This window comes from Scyliorhinus canicula, chromosome 7, assembly GCF_902713615.1.
Source record: "Scyliorhinus canicula chromosome 7, sScyCan1.1, whole genome shotgun sequence".
Taxonomy (NCBI): domain Eukaryota; kingdom Metazoa; phylum Chordata; class Chondrichthyes; order Carcharhiniformes; family Scyliorhinidae; genus Scyliorhinus; species Scyliorhinus canicula.
In genome coordinates, this window is record NC_052152.1 from 93,184,627 (window position 1) to 93,206,329 (window position 21,703).

The 21,703-nt window shown below is 47.7% G+C and overlaps 1 protein-coding gene across 4 annotated transcripts; it reads left to right on the forward strand.

Annotated features, from left to right (window-relative positions):
- Positions 1-747: 747 nt before the first annotated feature.
- Positions 748-20,829, forward strand: LOC119969198 (transcription elongation factor A N-terminal and central domain-containing protein). 4 transcript variants are annotated; one of them, XM_038802460.1, is made up of 4 exons: positions 748-820; positions 1,145-1,232; positions 10,450-10,534; positions 19,609-20,829. In XM_038802460.1, the coding sequence occupies exon 4, from the start codon at positions 19,611-19,613 to the stop codon at positions 20,718-20,720; it is 1,110 nt and encodes a 369-aa protein (XP_038658388.1). In that variant the 5' UTR covers positions 748-820; positions 1,145-1,232; positions 10,450-10,534; positions 19,609-19,610; the 3' UTR covers positions 20,721-20,829. The 4 variants fall into 4 exon arrangements, with proteins under 4 accessions (XP_038658388.1, XP_038658389.1, XP_038658387.1 ...); XM_038802461.1 differs by having other exon boundaries at positions 760-1,232; XM_038802459.1 differs by lacking the exon at positions 10,450-10,534 and having other exon boundaries at positions 760-820.
- Positions 20,830-21,703: the final 874 nt, after the last annotated feature.

The following is a 21,703-nucleotide window of genomic DNA, read 5'->3' on the forward strand; positions in this document are numbered from 1 at the left end:
GGGGTGCAGTTTGCTCTGTCTGGGGTTTGGGGTGCAGTTTGCTCTGTGTGGGGTTTGTGGTGCAGTTTGCTGTCTGGGGTTTGGGGTGCAGTTTGGTCTGTCTGGGGTCATAGACATAGAACAGTACAGCTTAGAACAGGCCCTTCGGCCCTCGATGTTGTGCCGAGCAATGATAACCCTACTCAAACCCACATATCCACCCTATACCCGTAACCCAACAACCCCCCCCCCCCAAACCTTACTTTTTAGGACACTACGGGCAATTTAGCGTGGCCAATCCACCTAACCCGCACATCTTTGGACTGTGGGAGGAAACCGGAGCACCCGGAGGAAACTTACGCACACAGGGGGAGGACGTGCAGACTCCACAAATGCAGTGACCCAGCCGGGAACCAAACCTGGGACCCTGGAGCTGTGAAGCATTTATGCTAACCACCATGCTACCGTGCTGCCTAATCGGTCCAGTTTGGTCTGTCTGGGGTTTGGGGTGCAGTGTGCTCTGTCTGGGATTTGGGGTGCAGTTTGGTCTGTCTGGGGTGCAGTTTGCTCTGTCAGGGGTTTGGGGTGCAGTGTGCTCTGTCTGGGGTTTGGGGTGCAGTGTGCTCTGTCTGGGGTTTGGGGTACAGTGTGCTATGTCTGGAGTTTGAGGTACAGTTTGCTCTGCCTGGGGTCCAGTTTGCTCTCTCTGTGAAGAGAGGTTGAAGTTTTTCACTCCTTGCTCCGTTCTGCAGCGCCACCCGCTGGAGGGGAGGGTATATCGCCAAACCGGAGCCCGAGCGGATTCACTGGTTCTCTGGTGTGGAGGCCGCGTCACCAGCTGGTTTGTAACCTGGTTTGTTTTCTCTGTCTGAAGATCGCCCAGAGAAATTAACAGCGTCAGATTTTATTCTGGCGGGCCGGCTGTTTCTCAACTGCTGCGCTCTGAGCGTGACCCCAAGTCAGGCCCCGTCTCGCTCGGCCTCGGCCTTCTCCTCTCTGAGGCGGTTCTGTCGGGTTTAGTCCAACTGTGGATGTGGTGTTGCTGCTACACCGCCACCTGCAGGCCGGAGGGTTGTGCTCCAGGTGCTGCCCGAATGGACCAGGTTCAACCTTCATTTTAATTGGAATCCTGTTTTCATCATTTATCATTGTCACGTTTTTGCAGGGAAATTGGTAAATAGAGGAGGGAATAAGTGTGAAGATAGAAGAAATTCATAACCTACATCTCAGTATCTGTTTCATCATGTTCATAGGTAAGTGGGACCAGATGATTCCATCCACTTTATTATTGTGTTACTTTTCAAGACAACAGAAGAGAATTTTCAGAACTGTTTTTCGTGGTGTTGCCTCTTTGAAACTAGAAATGCAACCAACTTCATTGAGCTTATTACAATCCCAGACAAGACCCAACAGTGGCTAGGATACTGGACCAAACCCCCATTATTTTATTCTAATTTTGTAATACTGTGAGGGAAGGATACTTCACTCCCGGAGTGATTGCAGGAAGATAGAGGGATATGGTATATTAAAACAAACTTTATTATTAACACAGTATTAAAATCTTTAACATCACACCCAACAATAGCTTACAATTAGCCTTAAACTATGCTAATTAATACAGTAATTGCAATACCCTCAATTGCTATCTTTATTCCCACTTAAACAACAAGAAAATAAACCATCTCATCTCAATCCACGTTAAATACCAATGGCACAGAAGAATACTTGCTTTACAGAGTTATTCTTTGAAAAAGAGATAATCTTGACACTGCTTTACAGGAGTCAAATCTCTGAAGAAACTCTGGCTGTATGTCTTCAAAAACTGTTTCAATTGGCTTATTTCAGATCCCCTATGTCTTCAGACAAGTCTACACTGCTTTAAATATAGTTAATCTCTTTAAACTAACCTACAGGGAGAACAAACTGTCTTACTTGGTCTCAGCTTCAGGCAGAATCAGAACTGAAACTGAAAAATGCTTTCTCAAAAAGCCCTGATGCCTTAGCTCCACCCAACAATGGCATAACCTCACCAAACTTAGAACTAGTTAACTCCCCAGGGAGCCTCTTAATCAAAACAAAATTGTATTAGCGAAAACTCTTCCTTCTGGAAGACTGCATCGTTTCCTTTAAAAGCCGGCCCTGGCCGGCATTCTGAATTTTAAAGCCGGTGGCGGCTGTTGGGCACTTCACCCGCGATCAGGAATGCGGTGACCAATCGCTCCGCCACTGTCCTGACACCTGCCCATGGGTTGCGATCCACAGTTTTACAAACCCTGAGCTACACAATTCCAATGATGCTCTTTGCTGCAAAATGACATTCCATTTATACATCCTTATTCACCCTTAACCTATCTTCTGGACTCTACTTTGCATTTTATCTGATGTTGGGGTGGTAATTATAGTGGGTGAGTTCACATGAGTGAGTTCCAAAATGTAATGCAGTTTTTGCTTATAAGTAACAAAGTTGTTTTCAACTGATGAGTTTTAAGTGTGACTTATTTTGAAAATGTTTTCTCATCTCTGTCCAAGCTATGGCTTTAGAGGTAGGTACTGTGCATCCAGACTGCCAGCTGCAATCTAAAATTCTTTGATCACTTTTTTTTCATTTAATTGATGACACTGTCAAAGCTGTATCCAGCCCTCAACTGGAGCCATATTTTTTAAATTAACTGTGCTTCAATTTCTAGGTATCCCATACTTTTACTCGGTTATCCCGACCGTTCCTTTCCCTTCCTGGATACATTTGATTTTAATGATGTAAATTATAAGCCTACTTATTCACAGAACGACCTGGATTATACCTCTTCCTATCCCAGTTCCAGGGAATCTCCATTCTTTTCCCCTAGTTTCTCTTTCCTCATTGTATCTGCTCTGATGATGCCACCTTCCACACATTAAATTCTTAAATTTTCTTCCATTTCCACAGCCATCCCATTTCCTGTGGTTGGACTCTCATGTGCTTGCCTTCCACCCCGGTAGCTTCCTCTTTCAACAGAACATTTTCTGCCGTTTCCAACATGATCCCACCGTCAAACCTCAAGAGATACCCGTTCTGCCCCAATACTCGCCACCTTAACCATCCCAGACTTTCATGGCTCCATCATTGTTGGCCATGCCTTCAGCTGCCTTCGGCACTGGAGTTCACACTCTAAACCTCTCTAGCTGCCTAATTCATTTCACTCCTTTAAAACACTCCTTAAAACCTATCAGGTTGACCAAGATTTTAAATCATCTGTCTTTATGTTTCCACCTGTGGCTTGGTGTCCGATTTTGTTTTATTCTGCTCATGTGAAGTGCCTTGGGAAATTAATCATGGTATATGAGTACAAATTGTTTTTGCTTGTGAGAGATGTGCAATGATACATCCAAATTTCCTGACATCACTGGTTTCATTGAATTCAATATAGTTCAGGAGTTTGAAGACGTTTCTTTGATCAGTTTGGGAGGATAGGGGCCCTGGCTGTTGTGCTGATGTCGGTTGGGGTTGATTCTCTTCATCATGTGTTTAATGCCGCCATCTGATTCTGATAGTGCAGAAGGCCGACAATCAACAGCTTCCACAAGGCAGAATATTGTTCAAAAGATCAGCTGCTTTGTATTTAACTTCAGGGGTCATTGTTGCCACAGTAACATGCCTTGCAGAAGGACTGTACAATGTGCATTTGTGCAGGCTTCCACAGCACTGAGATGCAGTGAGACAGCTCAGCTATCATTAAGTCACTGGGGCGCAAATTATTAATTTTAGTTATAGTTTGACTAAAATTAAGGTAAAACTCCAAAAACATTTTGTAAAAATGTGTTACTGCAGCAGCGCGGTATTTCACAGAGGTTAATGTGATGCCATTTTTCTTCCTTTAATCTTCTATGTTACTTTGATGTCAGGTCTGAATCTTGCCAGGGTGTAATTCTGGGGGTGTCAGCCACCCTTCATTACCTCAACCAGGTCTTCATTTGTGAGCCGAGAAGACAGGTTGCTCACCATAAATGGAGTCATAGCCAAGCCCAATTTCACTGGAGTCTGTATTTATACTTTGCAGTAGAAGTGACTGTATGGCAATCAAAAGGATTCCCTGTCCCTCGAATGAACCACTGAGGACATTTGCAGCATCCAGCCTATGGTTAGCTGTTAAGATGATTCTGGAGCATTTGTTGACATTGTTGTTATAACCAAGGCCATTGGAGGGAGCTTCAATATGCTTGGTATAATATATCCTGAAATAATATATTATAATATATCATTATACTTTGAACAGAGTATATTGTTCAAAGGAGTGAGGCGATCCTAAAACTCTCAAGTATGTTGATAGAAACTTCGTAACAATTGGAATTTATAGTTTGTCACATCTTTAGACATCACTTATTGTTATAAATTATTCTAAACACAAGGCTGGTAAAGTCACTAACAACTCCTAGCATTTATGTGGCATCTTTATCTGAGAAAAATTCCTCAAGATGCTTCAGAGGCAAAATCCGATTGAATGGAGACCAAGTCAAAGAAGGAGCTATTAGGAGGAGTAATGTTGGTCGTTCTGGGTGAGTGTGCTTAACACTCGCTTTGGCTCTGTTTCACGTTCTAAGCTCTGGAGTCGCCAGGTGCCGTAAAGACACCGCCACAGGTTTCAAGGTGAAGTTCAAAGCAATAAAGCTGTACACCAATTAGTAAGTCCAAAACAATTAGAGTTTATTATAACACAATTATAATAACACTCATGCACACGCTAAAGATTAAACTTCCTTCTACCACTAAACAACTAATACTTAGCTAAGAAGGAACTGCGAGGTCAGGGAACAAGGCCTTTGTTCTGTTCTGGTCTGCAGGCTTTGAATCGCTATCAGTTGGCAAGGGTGTCAGTAATGCCGGTTTCAGGTAGCGGTCGTCGTTTAGGCACTTACGTTTTGGTGGCTGCTGCTCAATGGCTGGTGTAGAAGACAGGGGTCTGGAGGCTGGAGCCGGAGGCCGGAGACAGGAGACTGAACCATGTGTGGGACCTGTCTTTTATAGGTCCCAGGGGGTCCGCGCCCCTTTGGGCAGACTCCCTTACCTGCTTGGGATCGATTGGGCCTCTTCCCAATCGATATGTTTTGAACCCCCCAATCATAGGTTGCTGGGGCGGTTCTTAGGACTTATTGTCCTGGGCTTCTCTGGCGCCACTGGCTCGTGCCTCCTATTGAATGTATCGATTGATACTTAATTTGTGTCCATTTTATCTGGGACTTGCCAGGTATCACCTCATTAGTATGCTAACGGCTTCTCATTCACAGCGCTGCCTGGTCTCTGCAGCCGTCAGAAATCGGTTTCTGCAGTTGTCCCAATACTTAATTGCTCTGCAAGCTGTTTGCTCTTTAACATGTCCGTTTTCCCTGCACTCTTTGCAGTCTTCCATTTTGTGTTCGTTAGTGGCCATCTCAGGTGGCTACAGTAACCAATGCTCGGTCAAAGAGCTAAATGTTAAGGAAGGTCTTAAAGGATTAGAGAGAGGTAGAGAAGCAGGAGAGTTTAGATTGGGAATTCCAGAGTGTGAGGGTTAGGTGTCTGAAGGCCCAGTTCTCAGTGGCGGGATATGGGAAAAGAAGGAAACAGGAAGTAAGGGAGGGGTAGAAAATTCTGGAATAGGGTATTGATGGAGTGGAAGAGCTGTAGAAAGCTACAGAATTAAAGGGGTGGGGAGGGGCAACAAAGCCATGAAGGGATTTAAACATGAAGATAAGAATTTTAAGTTGGAAGCATTGGAGCAGCAGCAACTGGGCAGGATCTGTGTGATGGAGGTATAAGTAAGCAATCTTTGTGATGGAGAGGGTCAAACGCAACACTGGCATTGTAAGCAGCCTTGTTCAACCTGAGACAGTGGTCAGAAAAAGGGTGAAATTAGCGATTCACGTACCAAGTTTATATTTTGTTTTCCTGCGTGGATTTTGATCACTCCATCATTGATGGCTTTGCCTTCAGTTCTCTAGATCTAAGCTCTAGAATTCTCTCCATAAACCTTGCTCACTCTCTGTCCTCCTTTAAGATGCTCCTCAAAAATCTACCTCTTTGACCAAATCTTTGGCCACCTGTCCTAACATCTCCTTATGTGACTTGACATCAAATTTTGTTTGATAAGGGCCCCCATGAAGCATCCTAGGATGTTTTACTACGTTAAGCGGGGTTATATAAATGTAAATTGTTCTAGTATTAGCGGGAGACAGTGGGTTCTTGACAGTGTTGAGCTGGATAAAATTGGAGCTCATCTAATACTGGATGTTGGACAAATGGTCGAACAGCACAGAGGTAGTAGAGGGGTTAAGAAAGGAGCTGGAGAGAGAATTGATTGTGATCAACGTGTATATGTAGAAGCTGGCCCTTTGTTTTCCTACGTCACCAAAGGGAGTGGGGTCAATGAGTCAGGTGTATATCCTTCGGGAAATAAAAAGGTAACATAATAAAACAGCAAATTTTTTTGTTCATTTTTCAAATTAAAACAGAAAATGCTGGGAAAACACAGCGGGCGCGATTATCCGCACCCCACGCCGGGTGGGAGAATCGCGGGAGGGCCGGGTGAATCACGCCATGCCGCCCTGGCACCCCCCGTGATTCTCCCACCCCCCCAAAAATGGTGTGTCGCGTTTTTCGACAGGCCACTCGGAGATAAGCCGCCATATCTTGCGGGGCAGCGGAGGGGAAGATGGCAACCGGGCATGCGCGGGTTGGCGCTGGCCAACCTGCGCATGCGCGACTGACGTCACTTCAGCGCTGCCGGCCACGTCATTCCCGGTGCGCCGCTTTGACACAAGCGTCAAGGCCGGGCGCTCGAGATTCACGCGCCGCCGCTCCTAGCACCCCGGGGGGGGGGGGGGGGGGGGGGGGGGAATAGGGGGCGAGGAGCGGCCTTCGACACCGGAGTGAAACACTCCAGGTTTCACTCCGGCGTCGGCACTTAGTCTCCCGTTGGGAGAATCGCGCCCAGCAGGTCTGGCAGTGTCTGTGGAGAGAGAAACAGTTAATGTTTTAAAACATTTAGCTTCTTCAGAGCTAAAAAGAGGGAGAAATGTGATAGATTTTATGCTGTTTAAGAGGGGGTGGAGCATAATAGACTGTCAGGGAAAGGTGGGAACTCAGTAGAGACTTGACAAAGATGTCATGTGTGCAAGGCAAAGGGAGTGTTAATTCTCAGAAAGATTGAAGAAGGTGCGGATAGTGGCATAAAGGTAAGATAGCAGAATGTGTTAATTGCAGAATAAAGGCCAGCGCTCTTTAAAAGCAAAACTTGAGAAAAAGTGTCAGATGGTCCTGGTAGCACAATGCTTAGCACTGTTGCTTCACAGTGCCAGGATCCCAGGTTCGATTCCCAGCTTGGGCCACTGTCTCTGCGGAGTCTGTATGCTCTCCCCGTGTCTGTGTGAGTTTCTTCCGGGTGCTCTGGTTTCCTCCCACAAGTCCCGAAAGATGTGCTATTAGGTAATTTGGACATTCTGAATTCTCCCTCTGTTTACTCGAACAGGCGCCAGGGTGTAGCAACATGGGGATTTTCGCAGTAACTTCATTGCAATGTTAATGTAAGCCTACTTGTGACAATAATGATGGAAGAGGGGGCGGGGGTTGTTAGGTTTTAAAGGGTGTCAAAATAGAGGAGAGAGTTCATGAACCATCACATTTCTCCCTCCCTTTCGCTCTGAAGATGAGTCATACGCATTTGAAATGTTTAGCTGCCAGACCTGAATTTTTCCAAAATTTTCTGTTTTTATTTCAGAATTCACAGTATTTTGGTTTTATAATAAGAACAGCATATTCTTCAATATGCCATCCATTGATTTTTAATCATTTATTTTCTGTAATATAGTTTATAGTTAATTATAATTGTCAGTGAACTGTATACAATTCTTGCATTAAGAGAGAATAGCTGGAATTTGTTATTTGTCGATAATGCGTGGAACTGGCGGTCCTTGGGAACTTTGGGTTTGGGCAAAACATCGTGGCTTGGGTACAGCAATTGTGAGAATGAACAATATAAATTTGGGGTATTTTGGGTCGTATTGGGGGACAAGGCAGGGATGCCCATTGTCACCATTGTTTGCGATTGTGCTCCGAGCTGCGAATGAGTGACGGGATTGTGAGGTGGCGGTGACATAGGGTATCTTTGCACACCGATGATTTATTGTTGTATGTGGTAAATCCACTGGAAAGTATTCGGAGAATTATAGACTTGTTGGGAAATTTGGGATCTTTTCCGAGTATAAAGTGAATGTCAGGAAAAGTGAGATCTTCCCGGTGAACGCTCTGGGGCGGAGTGAGAATTGGATGCCCTGCCGTTTAAGGTGGCTGGGGTTAGATTTTGGTATCTAGGGATTCAGGTGGCACATGACTGGGTAACCATGCATAAGTGGAACTTGATGGGTCTGATAGAGGGGGTGAGGGGGTATTCAAAACATGGGGTACCCTGCATTTGAAATTGATGGGGAGGGTACAGGTGCTAAAGATGAATGTGCTGCAAAGGTTCTCGTTTATTTTTCAATCCCTCCCAATTTTCCTTCTGAAGGGTGGACAAACTGACCTTGGAGTTTGTTTGGGCAAGCACGACACTGAGGGTTAGTAGAGCCCTAATGGAAAGATGGAGGCAAAAGGGGGAGCTGGTACTCCACAATCTGCTGCATTATTATAGGGCGGCGAATGCCGAGAAGATGAGACGATAGTGAGGGGAAGGAGGGTCGGACAGGGTCCAGTTGTTGGAGGAATCTTGTAGGGGATCGCGCTTGAGAGCTCTGGCGACATCCCCAATGCTGTTTTCCCCGGGGAAGTATACGAGCAGCCCAGTAGTGGAGTCTTCAGTTAAGATCAGGAATCAGCTGAGGAGGCACTTTAAATGAGGCAATATCTCAGTATTGACCCCATTATGTTGGAACCATAAGTTTGCACTGAGGGATAGATGGGATATGGCAGGAGAAATGGGTAGAGCAGGTTAGGGACCTGTTTGTTGAGGGCTAGTTTGCGGGGTTGGAGTAAGTGCGAGAGAGGGAGTGAGTTTAGATATTAGCAGCTGCAGGATTTTGCACAGAAGGAATTGCTGTGGTTTCCTCGGCTGCCGGACTATAAGCTGTTGGCACCAGATGAGTGGAGGGAAGGGAGGATTGGAGATATTTATGGATGGTTGGGAGAGAAGGGGTTGGTCCAAGTGGATGGGATCAAGCGGAAGTGGGAGGAAGAGTTGGGAATTGAGATGGGGTGGGGAATCTGGAGTGAGATAATGCACTGAATCAACTCAACCTCCTCCTGTGCGAGGATGAGCCTTAAACAGTTCAAGGCAGTATATAGGGTCCATATGAGTGGGTTCTTCCTGGGATCAGAAGATGTGTGGGAGGAGGCCGGCAAACCAGTTTTGGGGGTGTGCAAAGTTGGGTAGCTTTTGGGAGGCGGTGTTTGAGAGTCTGTTGAGAGTTGTGCGGATCAGGATAATGATGGACCCACTGGGGGCGATTTATGAGGTGTCGGAGGCGCTATGGCTGCAGGAGGGGAAGGTTGTTGGTGTCACGGCCTTTGCCTCTCTGATTGCCCGTCGACAGATACTACTGAACTGGAGGTTGGCAGTGCCACCGGCTTTGTTGGGGGATTTGTATGAATATCCTAGGCTGGAGAAGATACAGTTTGTCTCTAGGGATTCGGAAGGAGGGGTATACGTACGCTGGAGGCCATTTCTCTCCATGTTTCAGGAATTGTTTGTTGGGGGTTAAAAGGTGGAAAATTGAACAAACTGTATGTCCTTTATTTATTTGGTGCTATGTTGAGGTGTTTGAGTGTATTTGGAATAAAATATATTTTTAAAAAAGGATAATGTAGGGAACTAAAATCCCAACTCCCATCTTTTAGCTCCCAAACTACCATAAATAGTTTCTAATTAGAAGGAAGACAGGCAATCTTTGTTGCAACTCTATCAGTGCTATTACATATATTTCTGTCAATTTATTTTCATTATTTCCATCGATCTGTTTTTCCCTCACAATTGCCTCCCCCATCCCACCCCACTTGGGCCATCTGTTCCCTGTTCCTAGTTGCCCTTTGACACACTGCTTACCTTTGTTATGCCATTAATGCATTCTAATCTCTTTATGTGCCACTGTCACCACCCTTAACCTTAATCGTCCCCATTTATATTCCCTTTGTCCTTCTGTCCACGGCATCTTTGTCAACCTCCACCTATCGCTGGCCCTCTATCAGCCCCACTGCTCCACGCTCTTCCCCCCCCCCCCCCCCCCCCCCCCTCTCCCACTACAGTATAAATCTGACCCTATTTCCAGTCCTCTCCAAAGAATAATTCAGACTCAAAACATTAGCTCCCTTCTCTCGCCACAGATGCTGTCAGACCTGCTGAGATTGTCTGGTATTTTCTGTTCTTGTTTCAGTGGTTTTATTTGTTCAGCTTATAATCACACCACAGGATTTACCAGCTTATTTTTCTTTTCTCCCCCACTGTCAATCACCACGTGTTCTCCCCTCAGCAACTCTTCCAAATTAGCCGGGTAACACCAGGAACTTGACAGCTGCATTTAACGGTTCATGGTGAGAAATTTACGTTTTATGCTGGTAAGTTATCGCCGTGTGGCTTTTTGCTTTTTTGAGGATGTCAATGATGTTATAATCTGTTGATACGATCATCCAAAATTTCACCTCCCTTTCACTACTTTTCTCTCCGTCAAAACACATGCAAAGTATTTTTTGTTCACCATCTACAAATTGAAAACCTTTGAGGTCTCAGCTCTTTTAAAAATTCTTGCAATAATGATGTACTTGTGAAATACTTATGAATTCCTTTTCCATCCTTTTTTACTAAAAAAAGAAAAATCCTCATACGCCACCTTAGCTTTCCTCACCTCAAATTGACCCAGGAGGTACCAGAATAATAATGTTTTTAAAACTATTTCTATGAAGGCATTTATATAAACATTAAACACAAACCATCACAGGAGTAAGAACAAACAGAAATCTCATGCAAAATAAATAACTACCCGAACACTCCGACCTCCCTGCCGTCCCCCTCCTCTCGACCTACCTTTCTCATTTTTTTTCATTTAAAAAAATAAATTTAGAATACCCAATTCATTTCTTCCATTAAGGGGCAATTTTAGCGTGGCCAATCCACCTACCCTGTGCATCTTTGGGTTGTGGCGTCGAAACCCACGCAAACAAGGGGAGAATGTGCAAACTCCACACGGACAGTGACCTAGAGCCGGGATCGAACCTGGGACCTCGGTGCCGTGAGGCAGCAGTGCTAACCACTGCACCACCGTGCTGCCCTCACCTTTCCCATTTTAACCCCGATATCACCCCACCCCCACCCCCGATAACACCTCAATTATCGCTGATGAAGTCGATGTGAGGTGCTCCAGAGGGTGAACGCCTCCACCTCGTGTGCGAGGTTGGGACTGATACAGCTGAAGGTGGTGTATAGAGCGCTCCATACAAGGGCGAGGATGAGCCGGCCTCTTTGAGGGGGTACAAGATGTGTGTGAACATTGCGGGGGAGGCCCCGCAAACCACGTTCATATCTTTTGGTGCTGTCCAAAGCTGGAGGATTACTGGAAGGAGGTGTTTAGGGAAATCTCTGAAGTGGTGCACGTGAAACTGGATTTAGGCCTCGGGAGGCCATATTCGGGGTGTCGGATCAGCTGAGGTTGGAAACGGTGCAGAGGCAGATGTTGTTGCCTTCGCCTCGTTGATTCCCCCGAAGGCGGATCCTGTTAGGGTGCTGATCAACCTCTCCAGCCTGTGCCCTGGCGTGGTGGGAGGACCTGCTGGAATTCTTGATGCTTGAAAAGATCAAATTTGAACTGAGGGGAAGGATGGAGGGGTTCTACAATTCATGGGCATTATTCATTGTGCACTTTCGCAAATTGGATCACATCGAACATTCGGGGTTGGGGGGGCGGGGTGGGGGCTGGTAGGGTTGGGGGGAGAGGGACCGCATGTGTTAATGGTGACTATGGGTGATTCCTGATTCCTTTTTGTCATTTGTTTATGTTAACATGTGGGCTAATGTCTGGGGTTTGGTGGTCGGATGGCATCGTTGTTATTGATATGGGGATTGACATTACATTCGTTACTGATTATTGTTTATTGTTCGGTTTAAATTTGGGAGAAAATGAGAAAAAGGAGAATAAAAAATATTTTTAAAAAAAGAATTCAATATGAAAGAATGGAGGAAGTATACACACCGGTTTGAAATGGCTGGGTCAAATGTTTTTGCACTGTATCTTCCTATGTTATCCTGTGTAATAGGAGGAGGGTTGTGTAAAATACAGACACTGTTTCTAAAGCACAAAACTGGCCATTTGGCCTAAATGATCTATGGCAGTGTAAAGTTTACAAACCTTTTCTGAAATTATACTGACATTATTTTCTGAAATATCCTTGAAGCTGTTTTGGGGCTTCACTACTGTAGTTTATTGAAATATCCTTGAAGACATATCAGAAAAAAATAAAGCCCATTAATCAACTAGGCGATTAATGTGAGCAAAATAAAATGACTTAAACCTCTTTTTAAAAAAAAAGAAGTCGATGAACAGCTTTCATCTCCGGGCAAGCCAATCAACTGACCCTCTTAAAGCGAACTTGATTTTCTCCAACTCTAGGAACTCCGCCAGGTTGCTCATCCACATCCCTGGCTTCGGTCCACAATCCCTCCACACCTGCAAAATCCGTCCAGGGAGGAAAAGGCCAAAATGTTGGCCTCTCTCGCCCACTGGACTAGCGGGTCTTCCGACATACCAAATATTGCCACTTCTGGACTCGGGGGCCATCTTCACCTTCAGCACCTTGGGCATTACATCCACGAGCTCCTGCCAGAACCCCTTCAGCTTTGGACAAAATATGTGGACATGGTTTGCGGGCCTCCCCGCACACAGTGCACAGCTGTCCTCTCCCGCCTCACACACCTACTCATCCTGGCCACCATCAAAACACCGACTCATCCTGGCCACCATCAAAACACCGACTCATCCTGGCCACCATCAAAACACCGACTCATCCTGGCCACCATCAAAACACCGACTCATCCTGGCCACCATCAAAACACCTACTCATCCTGGCCACCATCAAAACACCTACTCATCCTGGCCATCATCAAAAAACCTACTCATCCTGGCCACCATCATTTGTGCCCTGTGAACTACCTTAAACTGAATAAGGCTACGCCTCGCGCACGATAAAGATGCATTCATCCTCCTCAGAGCCACCTCCCATTTCCTCATGACTTCTCCTGTCGGGGCTCCTTCCCAGTCCATTAACTTCTTGTAAATCTCAGACAGCTTGCCCTCCCCCACCCACACCCTCTTTCAACACCACCTTGTCCTGTAGTCCCGGGTGCGACAGATTGAGAAAAGATGGCACCTGCTTCCTCACATAGTCCTGTACCTGCAAATAGCAGAACCCGTTCCCTCTGAGCAGCTCATATTCCTCCTCCAATTCCTCTAAACTCAAAAAGCTGCTCCCCACAAACAGATCTCCAAACTGCTCAATCCCTGCCCATCGCCACCCCCGAAACCCCACAACCAACCATTCCCGGTGCAAATCTATGGTTACCATAAATCGTTGCCCACACCCGTGCACCTTCCAACCTCAAAAGCTGCCGCCACTGTCCCCACACCCGCGGGGCTGTCAGCACCACCAGGCTCATGGGGTACCTGGCCGGCGAGAACAGCAGAGGAGCCGAGAACAATGCCCCTAAACCCGTACCCCTACAAGAGGCAGCCTCGATCTGCCCCCACGCCGACCCCCCCACTACCTACTTCCTAACCACAGTGATGTTTGCTGCCCAATAATAATTCATTATGTCTGGCAAGGCCAGACCCCCCCCCCCCTTCGCCACCACTCCAACAGGACCCTGCCCACACAAATCCCGAGATCAACAAATTAACTTTCCAAAAGAATGATTTTGGGATGAAGATTGGGTGGTTCTGAAAGACAAATAAGAGCCTCGGCAGCACCGTCGTTTTCACTGCACCCACCCTACCAGCGATAGCGACAGCACATCCCATCTCTTCAAATCCCCCCTCACCGTTCCACCAACCACGCCAGATTCAATTTGTTTCCATCCCTGCGCAACCTGGTACCCAAATACCTGAAACTCACCCCACCACTTTAAATGGCAGCTCACCCAACCACCTCCTGCCAGGATGAGTAAGTGTTTTGATGGTGGCCAGGATGAGTAGGTGTTTTGATCGTGTCCTCGATTGGGAAGACCTCTCTTCCTCATGTTTAGCTTGTATCCGGAAAACCAGCCAAACTCCTCTAAAATACCCATAATTTCCCCGATGCCACCCATGGGTCCTCTGCGTATAGTGAGACCTTGTGCTCAATCCCTCTCTAATTCCTTGACGCTCTAAGCCCCATTACCAATGGCTCTATTGCCAGGGCAAAGAGCAATGGGAAGAGTGGGCACCCCTGCTTTGTCCCACGGTGTAGCCCGAAGTGCCCTGACTTCACTTGGTTCGTCCATATGCTCGCTACCGGTGCCCTATACACCAATCGGATCCAGTCTACAAATCACTTACCGAACCCAAATTGTCCTAACACTACCCACAGATACTCCAACTCCACCTGCTCTAATGCCTTCTCCGCATCCATAGCAACGCCACTTCCAGATCCTGTCAGCCAGGGACATCATTATCACATTTCGTAATCTCCTGACATTCGGCGACAGTTGCATCCCCTTTACGAGCCCCGTGTGGTCTTCCCCTATAACCCCCGGCACACAGTCCTCAATCCATAAGGCCAAGATCTTTGCCGATAATTTGGCCGCCACATTTAACAACAAAATCGGGTGGAAGAACCCACACTGCTCCGGATCTTTATCCTTCTTTAATATTAGGGATAGGGATGCCTGCAATAATGTAGAGGACAGCTCCCCCTTATCCCTAGCCTCTTTATATGCCCTCACCAGCAGGAACCCCCAGATCACCAGCAAACATCTTATAGAATTCTACACGGAACTGTCCGGGTCCGGGACCTTCCCTGACTGCATCATCCCCATGCCATCCAGCACCTCAAACAGTCCAATGGGGGGAGGCCCTAGCCCCCCAACCAAGTCCTCCTCCACCCTGGGGAACTCCAACCCATCCAGGAACCGCAACATTCCCTTCCCTCAGCCGGCGGGCTTCGATTCATAGTGTCTCCTGTAAATCTCCTCAAAAACCCCATTATTCCCCACCATCACCCTTCCCCTCCCGTCCTTCACCCTTCCGATCTCCCTCACCGCCACCTGCTTGCTCAGTTGGTGGCCCAGCATCCTACTAGCCTTCTCCCCGTACTTATACACTGCCTCTCTGGCCCTCCGCAACTGCCTTCCCTCTGGACATCAGTCCAAACTCCATCCAGAGCTTCTGTCTCTCCTTCAACAATCCCGCCTCCAGGGCCTCCAATATCTCTGGTCGACCCGCAGAATCCTATCTACCAGGCTTGCCATCTCTGCTCACTCCACCTTTTCCTTGGGCGCCCAGATCGATATAAACTCCCCCTGACCACTGCCGTAAATGCCTCCCATAAATTGATGGCCGACACCTCACCTATATTGTTCAGTTCCATATACCCCCGAATGGTGGCCCTCACCCGCTCGCACACATCCTCATCCGCTAACATGCCTACATCCAATCTCCACTGCAGGCGTTGGGCACCCCCCCCCCCCCCCCCCCCCCGATCCACTTGCAAGTCCGCCCAGTGCAGTGTGTTGTCTGAAACCACAATCGCCGAGTACCCCAAATCAATAAACCCCGCCAGCAGCATCTTGTCCACTACAAAATAATCAATCCGCAAGTAGACCCTGTGCACATGGCAGAAGTACAAGAACTCCTTCGCTCTTGGCCTCCCAAACCTCCACGGATCTACCGCCCCATTGCGCTCCATGAACACTTTCAGCTCCTTCGCCACTGCCTACACCCTCCCGACTTTGACTCAACCGGTCCAAACCTGGGTCAATGACTGTGTTAAAGTCCCATTCCATGATCAACCAGTGCGAGTCCAGGCCCGGGATCTTCCCCAGCACCCACCTCATGAACTCCATATCGTCCCGGTTTGGGGCATAGACATCCATCAAGACCACTGGCATCACCTCCAGCTTCCGGCTCACCTTCCCGAATCTCCCTCCTGAATCTACCACAATATTAACACCTCAAACGCCACCCGTTTCTTTATCAGCACCGCTGCCCCCTGCGTCTTCATATCTAATCCCGAGTGAAAGACTTGTCCTAACCACTCTTTCCTCAGCCTCGTCTGGTCCCCGATCTTCAAGTCCATTTCTTGCAAAAAGGCTATGCCTGCCTTCAAGCTTCTCAAGTGCGCGAACACACGCGACTGTTTGACTGGCCCATTCAGCCCTCGCGCGCTCCATGCGACCAACCTGGTTGGGAGTACCCCCCTCCCCCGCCCTGCCAATCAGCCATATCCCTTCTTGGGCCAGCCCCCAGCCCGTGTCACACAACCCTCCAGGCCTACCCTCGGATGTACACCATCACCACCTCCCTTCCTGCTGCGCCGCAGGAACCACACCTTTGTCAGCAACCCCTCCTCCCCTAATCAAAACAGCAACACCCATCCTCCTCTTACACTAACCACTGCCCCCCCCCCCCCCCCAACACTCCCATTAACTAGCCCGCCCAGCTAGTCTGGCAGCACCTGCCCATGGTGCCAAACCTCCTACCCCCCACTGATTTCCCTACACCCCCTGCTTGCACACCTCCATATCAAAAACAACAATGAAATAAGAAAAAGGTGCACTCACCCTCCCCAAGTACCCTGCCACAGAACCCAACAAGACCCCTCATAAAAAGAGAGGTTTACCCATAATAAACAAACAAAAGGCAACAAAAACGAAAAAGGTAGAGAAAAAAAACATCTCCACACACCTCCTCCACAGTTCAATGTCCACCTCCTCCTGCCAGTCCCTTAAAAACTCCATAGCCTCCTCTGGTGTCCCAAAAAATGTTCACGGCTCTTGCGAGTCACCCAAAGGCAGGCCGGGTACAGTACCCTGAACTTCACCCCCTTCTTAAAGAGGGCAGCCTTGACTCAGTTGAACCCCGCTCTCCTCTTCACTAGTTCCGTGCCCAAGTCCTGGTACACCCGGACACCTTCCCAAGTGCACCTCCTCGTCTGCCTTGCCCACTGCAATATTTTCTCCTTGTCAAGGACTTGGTGGAGCCGCGCCACCATCGCCCTCGGCTGCTCGTTCGCCTGTGGCTTCCTCATCAGTGCCCTATGCACCCGGTCGACCTCCAGGAGTCAGTTCAAGGCCCCGTCCCCCATCAACTTCTACAACACCTTGGCTACATATGAGACAACGTCCGCTCCCTCGATGTCTTCGGGCATCCCCATGATTCTTAGGTTTTGCCTCTGGGAGAGGTTCTCCAGATCCTCCACCTTCTCCTTTGGCCGCTTCTGAGTCTCCCGCATCATCCTGATCTCGACCGCTAACGAGGTAAGCTGCTCCTCATGCTCCCCCATCCCCTCCTCTACCTTCTGAATAGCCTGGCCCTGGGATTCTAGCCTCTGTTTCACCTGATCATTTCCAGCTTTTAGTGGATCACCACCTTGACTAGGTCCTCGTGGGCTTCCCTCCTCTGCTGGGTGAACTTCTCATTTGGGCGGGCAGGACAGGGCCTTTATCCTCCGCCATCTTCACTTGTGGCGCACAAAGAATTCATTGCTCCTGCAGCTCCTTTCTTCTCGACCCATTTCTAGTCCATGGATCCATCCACCAACACCACCAGTGGTGTCTAACTTCCCTCGACCACCTCTTTTTTTTTTCAATTTAGAGTACCCAATTAATTTTTTCCAATTGAGGGGCAATTTAGCATGGCCAATCTACCTACCCTGCACATCTTTGCGTTGTGGGGGGCGAAACCCATGCAAGCACGGGGAGAATGTGCAAACTCCACACGGACAGTGATCCAGAGCCGGGATCGAACCTGGGACCTTGGCGCCGTGAAGCAACAGGGCTAACCCACTGCGCCACCGTGCTGCCCTACCACCTCTACACATTTTTCCACGAAAACATCTGCCCAACAATCAGGGAAAAGGACCAAAAGAAACTGCCTCGAGCAGGAGCTGCCAAATGTGCGACCACTCACTCCATGGCCGCCACCGGAAGTCCCCAGAAAAATAACGTTGAGCTCAATATGTAAGCTGTTACTTGCGTGTAAAGATAAAATCCAAGATGGAAGAGATATAGGGCGGCATTCTCCCCTACCCGGCGTGACGGAGGGTCCCGGAGTAGGGGAGTGGCGCCAACCACTCAGGGGTCGGGCCTCCCCAAAGGTGGGGAATTCTCCCCACCTTTGGGGGCCAGCCCCGCGCCGGAGCGGTTGGCACCAGAAGACTGGCGCAAAACACCGGCGCCCCCGGCAGCGGGGCTGGCCGAAAGGCTTTCGCCGGTCCGCGCATGCGCCGGCAGTGACGTTAGCGGCAGCTGGCCGCTGACGTCACTGCCGGCGCATGCGCGATGTGGGGTTCTCTTCAGCTTCCGCCGTGGTGGCTGCGGAAGGAGAAATAGTGCACCCAGGGCACTGGCCCGGAGTCTGAGCGGGGGGCCCCGATCGTGGGCCAGGCCACCGTGGGGGCACCCCCCGTGGTTCGATCGCCCCCCCGCCCCCCCCCCAGGACCCCGGGGCCCGCTTCTGCCGCTGATCCCGCTGTTCCAGAGGTGGTTCAAACCTCGGCGGCGGGAGAGGCCTCCCAGCGGCGGGACTTCGGCCCATCCGGGCCGGAGAATCACCGCAGTGGCCTCTCCGATCGGAGTGGCGAGATTCCCGCCACCGCCACTTCCCGGATGGCGGAGAATCTCTGCCACGGCGGGGGCGGGATTTTCGGCGGCCCCAGGCGATTCTCCGACCCTGCTGGGGGTCGGAGAATTTCGCCCATAGTGCGAATTGCGAATCACCGCAATTGTTGGATAATTTGTGCTGCTGCATTAACAAACTCATTTTTTAAAAAAGACCTTCGCTGTCAACCTTCAATGAGTGTCAAGTCAATGCTGGTAAATATGAATTAACATGCCGCAAAAATTTAGGGCTGCTATTTAATGGCATAAGGACCGCCTTAAAGAATTGGCTTATACTCCTGACACGCCACTCAACTTTGGAAACCCAGAAAAGAGCAACTAAAACTGTGGCACCTCACCTGTAGCTAATAAATTAAACTTTCTTTCCTTGCTTCTCAATCCCTTACCCCAAACATTTTCCCTCTTATTTCTCTCTCTGCACCTATTTTTCACCTGTTCCTATCTCTATTATTCACTCTGTTTCTTTCTTTTTCTTGTTTAAACTTAATGGGCTAAGGAGCTAACTATTGGTTTTGTCGTTCACCGGGTTCCCAGATGCCCTGTTGGGCACCATCAGTTTGTACTTCCAGTGACTTGCAGAGCAAAAATAATGAAGTTTAAGGGTGAGGGAAATCCTCGCACTCACCGTGAGATGCCCTGCTCCAGTGCATTCTGAACCAATCTGTTCTCTTATCTCTCATATTCCCCTTTGATTTTTCAGTCAGTAAACAAATCTTGTATTTGAAGCCATTCAGGTGCAGTACTGATTTTAATTTGGGAATTTATGTAATATATATGTTTCATATCGAATACAATAAATAATGATGCCTCCCTGTTTGATATTTGCCAGGTATGGAAATTAATGATCTGAAAGAAGTGATCTATAGAGCTCATCAGATTGATAAACTTCTTTCAGCAAACAGCATCCAGGAGATAAAGTACCTTTTGAATGATTTTAAGGGACTTCCAGTCACCTTTGAAATTCTGCAGGAGACTGACCTTGTTCGAGCTGTTTACAGAGTTTTAAAGACTTGTTCTGATGCAGATACCAAGAGGAAGGCACGGAATCTATTGTCTGTGTGGAAAAAGCTTTACAAGAACAACAATTTCCAGGAAAAAGGTCAAGATGACAGACTCTGTGCTTCCAACAAAGAAAAGAGTGAGAAGTCAAATAAAATCAATGACGGGATAGGAAAGACTGGAAAAGAGGCAGATGGAACTGATTCTACATGTGAAATCCATGTGCAACAATTAGAAACCTCCCAGATAATGAAGGGAAATGAGATCATCCACAATCTCCCCACAGATGAGATGCTTGAAGCAACACACAATGAAAAACAACTTTCAACAAGCAATGGTTCAATAGTAACTGGCTCTGATGTAGCTCCTAAAACGCAGCATGTGCTCAGTACCCAGGCTGTACGGGCCAAGTGTGTGGAACTTCTTTTCCAAGCCCTAATTGGTTCAGAGTCAGCTGATGACACAGTGGTTGAAATGTGGAAGAGTATTGCTAATGAAATTGAGCAATTTATAAACACGTTACATCTGAAAAATGATAAAAGGTACAAAGCTTGCATTCGAAGTAAAATTGCAAATTTAAAGAACCCTAAAAATCCTCACTTAAGACAGAAGATATTATCAGGGGAGGTAACTCCGCAGATGTTTGCAGAAATGTCAGTGATGGATATGGCAAGTGAGGAGCTGAAACAGCAAAGAGCATCATACACCACCTCTGGACTTCAGGACCATCAGCTACCCCATGGTCTGGAAGGAACAAAGACAAAGAAAATCAGGTGCAGACGGTGCGAAAGATTTAACTGTACAGTGACAGCAATTGCCAGAGGCACACTTTTTATCCCAGGTTGGGTGAGCTGTGGAAATCCCGATGAACAGATGATGACTTTTGTAATTTGCAATGAATGTGGAGAAAAATGGTATAACAGTGGCTGGATTTCTGTTTAGATGTGACAAAGGACTTACTTATTTCCTATCCAACATCTAGTGACTATCTGTGTCTGCCAATAGCTTTGCACTTGGTACTGAATAACTAATAAATACTCTTAAAATTGCCTAGGGAGCATTTAAGTGCCTGCATTTGTTGTTCTCTTGTGAATTGACTATCTTTTCATACTCCTGAATGTATTATGTCTGCAAGAACAATGCTTAAACTTGAAATGTAATTTTGAACGTAGGTACTCAACTTGATGGAAGACTGATGTTATATTGTTTGGTCAGACTGCAGATCTAGAGAGTTGCAATGGCTGTTGTCACAATAGCCCCTGGTGTATAGTAAAAAGTTCATTGGCTGATATTGCAGGGAACTTGCATTCCTCCACAGGTAGTCTTCCTCAGATAATTGTTTTGCAGGACAAAATGTCCACCACATGCAGCCCCTTGGAGAGGACTTCTCCAATCTTTGTTTTGAGAAGATCACAGGTAGACACTCAACTCTAACCATTACAAGCGCAGTGTCATAATGCTGGCACCAGTTTTCCTGTATTGTTTCCTGTATTGTGAGTACCGCACAGCCACAACCTTCCACCTACATCTCTGTCTCATTAATCGCAACTAGGGGATGCTTATCTCCCCTTGGTTTCTACCCTACTTTCCTGCAGACCCATTACAGCAAAAGGGGTGACACTGTTCCGTGGAGGATGAATAGGACCAATCCACCCAGGAGTTGCAGCTGTATGGTACTGTTGCCTCTCAGGACAACAGTTGCATACCAAACAGTGAAAGAAGCATGCCAAACAGTGAAAGAAGCATGCAATAGACAGGGCTAAGTGATCCCCCAACCAACAGATCAGGCCTAAGTTTTGCAGTCCAGGAAAGTGATGGAATGGGTCATCGATAGTGCTCTCAAGCGGCACTTACTAAGTGCTAGCACTTGCCAAACCCTAGTCCTCTACCATCTAAGACAGGGGTGGGCAAACTTTTCCGTGCAA